At 38.6% G+C, this 13,392-nt stretch overlaps 1 protein-coding gene and 1 pseudogene across 1 annotated transcript; both read left to right on the forward strand.

Annotated features, from left to right (window-relative positions):
• The first annotated feature begins 840 nt into the window (after nucleotides 1-840).
• On the forward strand, nucleotides 841-1,546 carry LOC120281121. The gene is made up of 2 exons (XM_039288042.1): nucleotides 841-1,347; nucleotides 1,436-1,546. Exons 1-2 carry the CDS (start codon nucleotides 841-843, stop codon nucleotides 1,544-1,546), a joined length of 618 nt encoding a protein of 205 aa, XP_039143976.1.
• A 26-nt stretch (nucleotides 1,547-1,572) lies between these two features.
• LOC120281122 lies at nucleotides 1,573-12,072 on the forward strand (annotated as a pseudogene).
• The last annotated feature ends 1,320 nt before the right edge of the window (nucleotides 12,073-13,392 follow it).

The raw sequence follows: 13,392 nt of genomic DNA on the forward strand, positions 1-13,392 counted from the left end.
GTAGCTTATGTATTTCATTCTTTAGTTGTTTAATTCTGTTAAGCATGCCTTGCCTCTATGTTTAGTTATTGTATTATTCATTGTTTACTTTTTCAATTCTGTGAAGCATGTATAATCTGAATCTTGTGTTGTTGACTTGGTTTGATATACATCTATACTTACCACTTAATAAACATGTTTGTCTGCTTTTTCAATTTATTTTGTCACCTTGTTAATTACCCTTTGAAGCTTATGTATTTCATTCTTTAGTTGTTTAATTCTGTTAAGCATGCCTTGCCTCTATGTTTAGGTATTGTATTATTCGTTGTTTACTTTTTCAATTATGTGGAGCATGTATAAGCTGAATCTTGTGTTGTTCACTTGATTTGATATAGATCTATACTCACCACTTAATAAACATGTTTGTCTGCTTTTTCCATTTATTTTGTCACCTTGTTAATTACCCTTTGAAGTTTATGTATTTCATTCTTTAGTTGTTTAATTTCTTTAAGCATGCCTTGCCTTTATGTTTAGTTATTGTATTTTTTAAAGCTTGAATAACTTCCTTAATGTGCTGATTCTTGTGTTCTTTACTTCTTTTCCTGTACATTTGTCCTTACCAAAATGATAAAGATGTTTTCATTTTTTTTTGTGAAGCATGCGTTGCCTCTATTTATGATTGATGTATTTTTTTAATGTGTTGCTGATATAATCTTATTTCAGTTATTTGTTCTTATTTTCCTGTTAATATGTCACTGAATTTTCAACATACATATTTTTTTAGTAATTGTTCTAATTTTTTTAGTAAACTGTACATAATCCCATTACTAAAGCTATTCAACACTTCACCATTCTTAGTAGATGGATAATTGGACTCTTAATGAGCTTGCGAGACCATTGGTTGCTGCTTGCACCACCATGGTTGTTGTTATTGCATGCCTATTTGAGGAAATGCATGTTAATAAGCCCGGTAGAAGTAAAGAACCATCACTACTGCGTGACGTAACTAGGAAAAAGCACATGGAACGCATTTTGAGGGGTGGATGTGACTATGCCGTTAGTTACCTTAGGATGGACGTAGGACCATTCTTGCATCTTGCTTCTATTTTCCGCGACAAGCATATACTCGTTGACACCCGACATGTGTTAGTCGAGGAGCAATTACCTATTTTCTTACATGTAGTTGGGCACAACACCAAAAACAGGACCATGAGAGTTGAGTTTTTACGATCTGGTGGAAGAATTAGTCGTTATTTCAACAATGTCCTTCGAGCAATCTGTGCCATCCTTGATGACTTTGTTCATCCCTCTAATGGTACATGTCATCCTAAAATTGAGTCAAATCCAAACTGGTACCCTTATTTCAAAGTAAGTGTGTTATTAATTGGAAACATAAATTAGTATGATATCCTTAAATCACTTTTGTTAATTTCCCATTAATTGTTCTTCCATGTAGGACTGTATAGGATTATTAGATGAAACACATATTGATGTGTCCGTCCCTGCTAATGAAATACCACTGTTTCGTGGTCGAAAAGGGCAACCCAAAATGTACTTGCAGTGGTGAATCCTGACTTGTAATTCACATATGTGATGGCGGGTTGGAAAGGATCCGCCAATGATTTCACTATTCTAAGAGATGCGTTGTCGAGACCACAGCCTGAAGGGCTGAAAGTGATAGAAGGTAGGATAAGTTGCAATAGTCCACATAGTTAGTAACCCAATAATAATTAACATATTTTATTTAATTGCAGGTAAGTACTATTTGGTAGATGATGGGTACACCACTATGAATGATTTCATAGCTCCGTACCGAGGTGTTAGGTACCATCTAAAAGAACACAGCGGAAGGCCACCAACAAACCCGAAAGAATTATTCAATCTTCGACACTCTATGTTACGTTCCCGTGTTGAGCATTCTTTTGCAACACTCAAAAATCATTTTAAGATTCTAACATCTCATCCCTTTTATCCATTCAAGACACAGGTCAAGTTGGTCCTCGCGTGTTGTATTATGCATAACTATATTGCAGATGTCGACTCGAGTGACACAATTTTGCATGATGAAAACATGCGGTTGGATTCACAAATTTCCTCATTGCAGACCCGAACACAGTGGGAGCAATGTGAGGAAAATAGGCAATGGGTGGAGTTGAGGGACAAGATCGCGAATGACATATGGAACCATTATAATGGCTTCGTTTGAAGTCATTTATTTTCATATTTGTTTTTCCAGTTTATTTGGGTTTATATATGTTCTCTTTATTGTTGTCGCATATCATGCATTATTCATGACTGCATTTTCTTCGTGAAATCTGTCTGTTGTGTCTAAACTGTGGACAAAGCACATTCTTATGTTTTGTTCTTATTGTGCTTGCTAAATCTGCTGTTAGTTTTGTTTATATAACATGTCTACATGTCCATCACAACTGCATACTACAGTTTGACTATTTTTCCATGGCTTTGCAATTGCACTGTGGTTTTTTCACTCAAGTACATTGTTGTTTTATTGTAGGCTTCATTGTTTGCATCATTTATTTTCGATGTTTAATGCATTGTCATTAGTTAATTGCCATGAACTTTATCTTTTCAACAATTTTTACTTGTTTGTCAATTTTCTTCTTTAAAACTGTCAATATGTGATGGTTATTTACAGCTTTGTCAATGGAATTTGTTTCTCTTGCTTTCATTTTGAATATACTTTTCATAATTTATGTTCATTTTTACAATGAATTTTTTCAATCTTCTGCATGTTGTTATTTACAGCTTTGTTAATGGAATTTGTTTTTTATGTGATTTGCCATTGTATATGAAATTCAGTATGCTGTGATTTTCCTTTTTACTAGAATCCCAAGAAACATGGCCAGTCTAGACCATGCTAGTGATAGGGCCACTTCAAAATCTGGTACAAGCAAGCAGGGTACACCTAACAAAAGATGGAAGACAGAGTACGATAATTTCTTGATCCCATTACTTGTGGATCAAGTTTCAAAAGGACTTGAATGTGATAAGTCATTTAAGAGGACAACGCGATATGCTGAGATAAAAAAAGTAAAAGACTTGAGTGGTGCAGGGTGGAACGACAACACCAAGACCATCATTCTCCAACCTGTTGTGGCGTTCACCTACATAGAGGTAATGTGTTATAAGTTTGATATAATTCACAAACAAGTCACCTAATTTTTATTACAATGCAGGCTCACCCGGCTGCATGACCGTACATTAATAAACCAATTGAGAACTATGAAGCCTTAAAGATTATCTGTGGAGAAAACTACGTAACTGGTTCCTATGCGACATCTATGTTTTCTGAGTTCGGGGATAGATCTGAAAATGAAGACAACAATCTCGATAATGGCGAGACAGCTCCACTAGAACAACCTAGTGACGATGACGGTGATGACCATTCTGCCTTCCAGTTATTAGTAGTCCAACTACATCATCGACCCCAAAGATCGTAACGCTCAAATAGGAGCTAGAAAGGTCCATCGATGAGTGACCTCCTTATTGTAGTGGGTGAAATGGCTGATGCAATTAAAAACCCAACCCACTAGACTGATCACTTGTATACAAAGATGATGGAGGTTGAGGAATTTGATGAGGCCGTACTCGTTGATGTGTTTGACTATCTTCAATTACGTGAAGGTCAAGCCAGGGGGTTCATGGTAAGGAAAATGCCGCTGCGTGAGGAATGGATTAAGAATTATCTGTCCAGAATTGAGTGAATTAACAGGATTTCTATATTCTCAACTATCAGATGTGCTAGACACCTAATTATCTATTTTCTTATGTTTCATGCATTGTTTGCATCGCATGCATTGTTTTGTATGTCACTATGTTGACCACGTCAACGGCACAGCATGACATGTTATCATCATTCCCATCCGCATATACTGACTCTTTTCATGTTTCATGCATTTTCTTTTATGCAAGTTGCATCATGTTAGCTATTGGCATGCTTATCTACCCATGGACTTACCTGATGTCATCTATGCCATATTATTCTCTATGATGTGTGTTTCATTTCATGAAAAGTACTATTTTATTCTATTCTTTTTTGTGCGTGTGTTTATTTTTTTTTTTGCAGGCATGGTTGGTATGGCGATGATGAGTACAAGAGCTGTGGCAATGCATAGAGGCAAGTCCCCTTAATAAAGCCTAAAAGCAAATTGGGTATACTGGCGGGGCAAATTGATGAGCGAGTAAAGTCATTAATTTTGCAGCCATATCGTGCCCAATTGTGGTTTTTAGTTGGTATAATTACGATATAATTACCTACTATCCTTAATTCTGTTGTATTGTGAATTCTCACTATATCTCTCAGCTTTATATATTTGCCTTGATGAGGTTTCCACCTAAATTTTGTTGCTCTATTGATATTATCCCATGACTTGTTTTTATTGTATACTGGGTATAATTTTTCACAGTTACATCATAGTTAGCCATATTTTGTTACTCTTGACACCTGGTGATTTGTTTTATCTATCATTTCTATTTTTGTTGTGTTTAACAAATGAGGCGTGGCAATAAGGAGGCATTTATGCCACCATTGCAGCCTCCCTGTTTGTGTTTAATTTTATGTTTTGAATTCGCAATAATAAAGCAGTATTAGGATAGTTGGTAATGCCGATGAATATGCATTGTCACCCTTGTCACCTGAGCCACATAGGACAAAGCTGATCATTTTCGGCCACTTCAAGGGATTTATCTTTTGCAGGTTTATTAATGTTATAATTTTGACTATATTTCAGTTTATAGATTCAGTAAATTTTTTGTAACTATGCTTGCAAGTTTGGTTGTTTATCCACTTGTGCTAAAAGTTCACGAATGTTAACTTGTAAAGACCAGATGAGCTTCATTTTGTATGTTGTATTTGTAATGCATTGCAAGTTGTACAAACTTGCAATATTAGCCATTTGTTCATTTGTTTATCTTGTATTTTTTTTTTTGTAACAATCTTGAGTGTTTGTAGTTTATGTATTGGACATATGATGTTGTGCACATCTTGTATGGATGCTTGATTCATTTGTTGGGAATTGACAGGTTATACAAACTTGCAATATTAGCCATTTATTCATTTGTTTCCATTTTGTGATTAATAGGTTTGTTGAAAATGTTTGATAAATAATATTTATGTAATTGTTTTTTTTATGTTAAAATCTACAGGTGGAAGTTTCCTCATGTGACTTTTGCAAAATTAGCATTATATGTATATATGTATTTAATTTGATAATATTTTATAAAACTGGATATAGGACTTGTATGTTTGTAGTAAAAAAATTTAAAATTAAATTAATACCAAAATATAAAATAATGGTAAAAAAATTATAAGAAACATATAATCATATTGTATAATGAAATAATTAAAATAATTATTTCAATTATAATTTAAGATCATATTATTAAAAACAAAAAAAAATTTAAAAAAAGTATAGTCTTATACATGAACTTTGGGGTTATAAGACAAGAAAATAAAATTAATTCAATTATAAATTGTATATTTTAAATTAATCCAATTTTTATCATTATAAAAATATAATGTTTTATAAGTAATTAATTAGCATCGTAATATGTTAATAAGAAATATTATATTTTAAAAGCATTTATAACCTTTATAAAAAAATGGGGTAACCTTACCCCCATCCCGAAATGGTGATCATAACCCCACTTCGGTGTACCAAACACAAAGAACTAGTGAAGTGATCTTTTTCATAATTTCACTTTCACCATTCAAACACCTGAAGTGGTTACTGAAGTGATAATTTCCCTATCAACCAAACACATGGAAGTCAAGACTTCCAACTGAAATTCACATTTCCACCGAAGTGGTGTTTTCAGACTTCCCCTACTTCGGTCACTCACTTCCTAACCAAACGGACCCTAAAAGTGGGGTGGGGACTTCCTTATATAGAGGTCAAAAGATGAGGATTTATATTTGAGTTGAACTCAGCAGATAAATCTTTATCCAACGATAAAGATAAATTCAAGCATATTAGAAATTATCCAACCATATTATCAAGATAGAGATAAATTAATCATTTTATGGTTTTTTTATTGAGAACTTGATGCTTTTTTTATGGTTTAATCATTTTATTTCATGTTTCAGGCACAAAAGAAGCCTAGGTGAGTTCAACGACTGAATGTAAGAAGAAATCGACATAAAAAACGTCATTTTTGGACCCCGGGCACTATACATGCACTGTAGCAGCCCGGAACATGAAAATTTTAGAAAAAGTCTAAGTCTGGATTTCCTTACAGGCAGTATTATGACCATCCTTGCGGGCAGTATTGTCAGGGTGAGGCCACCCGCAGGAAAGCCCGAGTTCATCCCTTTATTAGCATTGTTAGGGTTTCTTTTGAAGAAAAGAGGACTTCTTCTTGGAGCTCACCACCACCACACCAAATTGGAGCTAGAAGTAAGGTTTTGAGGTCATTTCCACGGAGGATTCAATGAGGAGAGCACGATTTTGGGCGAGATCTACTCGTAGGGCTTGTGTAGAGGAGGTTGAAGACAAGGGAAGCCACCTCTTGTGTGGCGTCTATGGAAGCTTCTCCGGCCTTCATTCTTTGAGGGAGTGTTTCTTATGTTTTTGTTTGGTTGTTTGCATGGATTTCTTGTTGTATTTGATGACTATGAACAACTAAACCCCAAGGTCACCGGATGTAGGTGAACCTTGGGGGTGAACTTGTGCTTGTATGGATGCTTGGTTCTTTCTATTGTATTTTGGCTTGTTTGTGATCCTTGCTTGGTGTAATTGAATGCTTTGGTATGCATGAGAACTCGGTGTATCAATTCTTAGGTAATGCTAGGTTGTATGACCATTGCCCTAGTGTTAGACTCACCAAGCTTGGAAGGGAAAAGCGTATAAATACGCCATGACCATCGGGTATTTATACCCCTCCAATTCTAGGGTTAAGTATTAGCTTGTATTCTGACCCTAACTTGAGAAAACCACCTTTCCCATTGCAATCGTAGGAGGATTTGGGCGGAAGAGATTCCGTATCCAATACTCGTACCGGATTAGGGGTCAATTGCCGTGACCATCGGGTTGACCTAATCTAGGGTTTTCTCGGTCCAACTAGCCATTTGCATGTTAGTTCTGGCATCCTACACACTTTACTAGCCCCTGAGAGGATCCTCATCCACGACCGTTTTCTTCCCTTGATTATCCCCCGTATCTTGCCTTCATTGTTAGCATTTTATTTTCATTTTACTTGTTTATTTGTTTTATCACTATCACATTCAAACTTGGAGGTTAAACAACATAGTGAAGAGGAAGTAAGAGTAGCTTCTTGGGCCCTTGGGAATACGACCCCCTCGTGCTCGCACGAGGGGTATTACTTTGCGATTCCGTACACTTGCAGGGAAGCGATCAAGTTTTTGGCGCCGTTGCCGAGGAACCCACGAGAAATACTTGGAAAACTTTAAGCGTGTTGATTTGACCATTGTTTGGTTTTGTACTACCATTCTTGCATTTACCATTTTATTTCATCCCGCCATATCCCCTTATCTCTCTCTCTTGTAAATCTTTGTGTTTTGACCTCTATTTTTGTAAATGTCTCTTTTGTCTTCTTCAACTATGGCTTTGACTAATGATCGGGTTATTTACCACTGGTCACAGGATTCGTACCCTCGTCACTCATACGAGCCAACTGGATGGGGTAGTTTTTATTTTGATAATGATCAGTGGAAGAAACAGTATTGTGAGGAGTCGATCAATCCAACTCTAGAGAGACAGAAGGTCCCAGTTATTTCTTAAGGAATACATGGAGACAGATGGGGCGAGCCTGGTAGAGAATTTTTGTTCACTTAATTACCAATTCGTCCTTGTCAGTGTTGAATTAAGAGACAGTTCCGATGGACCCTCAAAGTCAACAAGTCTGGTTGAAGAGGAGACAGATCCAACGGGGTCAGGAGGTTCAGAGGAAATGGATTATTCTCAAGTGAGTGACTTATATTTGACTGGGGTCGAGGTTCTGGTGATAGAAAATAGTTCGAGCAGTGACAATTCATCTGAAGCAGAGGATGAGAGTTGAGAAATGTGATCTCGGGAAATATGGGAGACTGAAATCATCAATTGAAGATCCGCCTGAACTAGAGCTGAAACCCCTTCCCGAGCATTTAGAATATGCCTTTCTGGGTGATGGTTCCAAGCTCCCGGTAATCATAGCATCTGACTTGAAAGTTGAGCAGAGGGATAAGCTTCTAGCTGTACTGAAAAAGCACAAAAGGGCGATTGCGTGGAAAATAGCTGATATCAAGGGGATCTGTCCATCTTTTTATACACACAAGATTCTCATGGAGGATAATCACAAACTCACGGCGATACCCCAACGAAGGTTTAACCCTAACATGAAGGAGGTAGTAAGAAACGAGGTTATCAAGCTACTTGATGCAGGTATAATTTATCCCATCTCCGACAGTGCATGGGTAAGCCCAGTACAGGTGGTACCAAAGAAGGGAGGAATGACAGTTGTCACCAATGAGAAGAATGAGCTTGTTCCTACCAGAGCTGTAACAGGTTGGAGAGTCTGCATAGACTACAGGAAACTCAACGATGCCACAAGGAAGGATCATTTTCCTTTGCCTTTCATCGATCAGATGCTCGAATGACTTGTAGGACACTCTTATTACTGTTTTCTAGATGGGCTCTCTCGGTATTTTCAGATACCTATTGGCCCGGAAGATCAGGAAAAGACCACCTTCACCTGCCCATATTTCACATTTGCTTACCGCCGCATGCCTTTTGGACTATGCAATGCTCCAGCTACTTTCCAAAGGTGTAAGTTAGCAATTTTTGAAGATATGGTGGAAGACATCATGGAGGTATTTATGGATGATTTCTCTGTTTTCGGTAATTCGTTCGAGTTATGTCTCAAAAATCTGGAACGAGTCTTGAACAGGTGCGAGGAGACTAACTTGGTCCTCAGTTTGGAAAAGTGCCATTTCATGGTCAAGGAAGGTATAGTTCTCGGGCACAAGATATCACAGAAAGGGATTGAAGTGGACAGAGCAAAAGTGGAGACCATTGAGAAACTACCACCCCCTACGTTAGTGAAATCTATCAAAAGCTTCTTGGGACATGCGGGGTTTTATAGGAGGTTTGTCAAGAATTTCTCCTTGATCGCTCGATCCTTGACAAAGCTACTCCAAAAAGATGCTCCGTTTGAGTTTAACGATGAGTGCATGAATGCTTTTATCAGTATAAAAAAGAAACTCGTGGAGGCACCAATTGTAGTTTCTCCAGATTAGAATTTGCCAGTCGAATTGATGTGTGATGCGAGTGATTATGCAGTTGGTGCAGTGCTTGGGCAGCGCAGGGACAGTCATTTCCATCCTATCTATTATGCAAGTAAAACTTTAAATTCAGCCCAGGAGAACTACACCACCACTGAGAAAGAACTCCTTGCAGTAGTGTTTGCTTTCGACAAATTCCGGTCATACTTGGTGTTGTCTAGAGTAATTGTGTACACTGATCACTCTGCACTCAAATACTTGCTGAATAAATCAGACGCCAAACCTCGATTGATTCGTTGGGTACTTTTGCTACAGGAGTTTGACTTGGAGATTAAAGACTAAAAGGGGGTAGAAAACTTGGCCGCGGATCACCTATCACGCATTGAGGGACCCACTGATGATGTGATGGAAAGGAGAGAGATAAATGATGCATTCCCCGGGGAATAACTATGCAGTATTCAAGTGGTAGCAGAGGATGAGACCCCGTTGTTCGATGACAGCACAAATTATCTAGCGGCGAAAACTTTTCCGAGGTGGCTCACATATCAACAAAGAAAGAAATTCTTCGCTGACCTCAAGCATTATATCTGGGAAGACCCGTATCTTTTTCGGGTTTGTGCGGACCAAGTTGTTAGGAGATGTGTTTCACGAGAGGAGGGGCATGTCATTTTGAGGCATTGTTATTCTGGTCCAACTGGGGGCCACTACAGTGGAAACAGAACAGCCAAAAAAATCTTGGATGCGGGATTCTACTGGCCTAGTATATTCCAAGATGCGCAGACATTTGTGCAGCACTGTGATAAATGTTAGAGGACGGGGATTATTTCAAAAAGGGACAAGATGCTGCAAAATTGGAACCAAGTTTGCGAAGTGTTTGACATATGGGGGATTGATTTCATGGGCCCGTTCCCTAGCTCTCATGGTAATAAGTTTATTCTGGTAGCAGTTGACTATGCTTCAAAGTGGGTGGAAGCTCAGGCATTTCCATCATGTGATGCCAGAGTGGTAGTGAAATTTTTGAAGAAACTATTCTCCCGTTTTGGCGCCTAGAGTGGTCATTAGTGACAGGGGCACTCATTTCTGTAACTCTCAATTCGACAAGGTCCTGAAACGGTACGGGGTGTCTCATCATACTTTGACTCCATATCACCCCCAAACGAGCGGTCAGGTTGAAGTTTCAAATCGGGAGTTGAAGCGAATCTTAGAGAAAACAGTGAGTCATCATGGAAAGGATTGGGCTGATCAGCTTAACGATGCACTCTTGGCCTATATAACGGCTTACAAAATGCCCATTGGAACAACACCATACAGACTAATCTATGGGAAGGCATGCCACTTACCCGTCGAATTGGAGCACAAAGCATATTGGGCCATAAAATAGTTAAATTTTGACCCCCACTTGATAGGCCGCAAGAGGAAGTTCCAACTTAATGAGCTAGATGAATGGCGAACGATGGCATTTGAAAACTCATTGCGCTATAAGGAGAGAGTGAAGAAAAGCCATGACCGACACATCAAACAGGCTAAGTGCTTCCAAGAGGGAGATCAAGTACTACTCTTCAACTCTCGACTAAGGGTCTTTCCGGGCAAATTGAAATCACAGTGGCATGGACCATATTCAGTCACACATGTGTTCCCTCACGGCGCCGTCGAGATATCTCATCCACAAAATGGAACATTCAAGGTCAATGGTCAACGATTGAAACATTACTTTCCGGTTAACAACACTTTGCCAAAGAATGGAGGTAACTCTCCACCGTATGTCCCACCATGATCATGAGGTAAAACACGTCAAGCTAACGACGTTAAACAAGCTCTTCCTGGGAGGCAACCCAAGCTTTTGAACTCTTTACCTTCTCTGTTCATATTATTTGAGTGGTTGTGGTTTGTGTTATTTAGTTTTTATGCATGTTTGGTAGCCTTGTTCATCGTCTTTCTTATGTTTTTCATCCATGTCGTTGAGAATGCCTTGAGTGATTTGATGTTTAGACTCCATGAAATTAAATTCTTGAGTGTTTATGTGCTTAATTTGGCTTTCTTTTCATTGTTTTTTAGGTTTGGAGGAGGCTAAGTTGATGAAAATCTGGAAATCACCCGTTTTATGACCGTGAGAGAAGCCGTGAGGCATCCAGAGAGCTCTCACGGGTGCCCTTGCGTCCGCAAGGACACCCGTGAGGCATCCAGAGAGCCCTCATGGGTGCCCTTGCACTCGCAAAGGCACCCATGAGCCATCCTGAGAGCCCTTGCGGCCGCAAGGGCACCCGCAAGGACACCCGAGTGAGGGTTTAAATTAGCCCCTCACTCATCTTCTTTCTTCTCACTCACACACTCATCTTCTTTCTCTCATAACTTTCTCATTTCTCCACCAAATCCACTCATTTCTTTTGCTCTAGATCACTATCCTCCTCCTCTAATCTTATTTTGTGAAGGAATTTCAAGGTTTAAACACTCTCTTGGCCATTTTAAGCTTTTGAATCACCCCATTTACTCTAGGGTTAAGGTATGTCTCTCATCTCTCAAACCTTGAGCTTTTGATGTTCTTTTTGGGCTGATTCTATGGAATTTTTGCTCTCTTTGGATGGTGGAACATGTGTGGAATGAAACTTTGTGATTGTAAATTTGTTGTGCTCCATTTACAAACAAGGTTCTTGCAAAAATTTTCGGGGTTTACTGTAGCACTGGCATTTTTCACTAGTTTTCATTCCATTGAGCTTGTATTTGTTTAAAACTTGGTTAATTGTTCTTCCCTTGGTCTTGTAGGTATGAGGGTGAAGAAAGTGGCCTACAAGAAGGCTAGGAGGGACCCAGCATCATTGAACAAATGCACAAGACACCGGCCCTTCACAGGATGCTGAGTCTACTTCTGAGTCTGAATCTGAACCCGAGCAGGAATCCGGGGCGCGTAAGCCTTCTCTAGAAGCACAGTTTGAAGAATTTCGCACTGAGGTCTACTAGCAGCAGTAGGTGCTTGAGCAAGGACACCGAGACCTGGTTGCATCACTGAGCCGCATTGAGAGCAACACCGCCAACATCTTAACATTCTTGCGCAGCTCATCCTCATCGATTGGCACCACCTCTGCAGCTACCACCTGCGCAGCATCATCGCTTCCACCTGATCTCTAGGCACCCAACACATGGATATTTATCTATTTTTGTTATTTATTTCTTTATCTTGACTGTACTTTTGTGTTGTCATTGTAGTGTGTTTTTGTGGGAGTTAGTTAGGGTTACTAAACTTTTTTTTATCTATTTAAAACCTTGCTTTTGTGCTACTCTCTATTATTGTTGCTTCTGGAAGTGTGATCAGTGTTTTTTGTTGCTTTCAGGGCCATTGTTCAAGTCACGGCACACTCCAGACCCTCATCACACTGTTTTTCCCTAAGTCCGGACCCGAATGCCAATCTCTTCATCACATGACTAGGGAAGTTTCTTACTCCATTTCCTTGTATTTATTGTCTATCTTTCCCACCTTGTTCTGCTGATTTAGTTACATTGGGGACAATGTACAACTTTCGGTGTGGGGATGGAGTATTTTTACAATTGCATGCTTGAATCACCAATGATACATATGATTTCATTGTTAAGGACTTCCTAGCTTGGTAGAATGATAGTTGTGAGTTGTACTCTATCTGTGCTTGAATGTAGATCTATTTCATCTTTTGTGCACCTTTATACATGTTCATGAGCACTTTCACCTTGTACACTCCAACCAACCCATCATTATGAATTTGGCATTAATTTGTTAAATTCTATCTTCAATGCACTTTTAAGCGCTTTTGAGTTCCTTTATTGTTTTCTCTACCTTAAAGTGAACTATTGTAGCAAGTTTTATACTTGGGGACATGAGATACAGTATGTGCATGTGAAAAGAAAAGAAAAAAAGAAGAAAAAAAATGAGAAAAATGGAAAAAAATGAGTCTATGACAGTATTCCTCTGCTAGTATAGCATGAATGCGTCTATGTAGACTGTATTCGAGTACGTTGGGTGACTCTTGTGCCTAATCAGCATGTGCATCCTTCAGAAAGATTGTAAAAAATTTTTGTGCAGTCTACGTTAGTCGGACTCAGAAAAAAAAAAGTGTGTATGTTGTATGTTTGTGTGAAAGAAATAAAGTATCTCTCTTGTTCCCTGATGCTTGCTACGTAGCCACTTGAAAGTTAGAGTTTTACCTAAG

The sequence above is a fragment of the Dioscorea cayenensis genome, chromosome 17 (genome assembly GCF_009730915.1).
Source record: "Dioscorea cayenensis subsp. rotundata cultivar TDr96_F1 chromosome 17, TDr96_F1_v2_PseudoChromosome.rev07_lg8_w22 25.fasta, whole genome shotgun sequence".
NCBI lineage: Eukaryota > Viridiplantae > Streptophyta > Magnoliopsida > Dioscoreales > Dioscoreaceae > Dioscorea > Dioscorea cayenensis.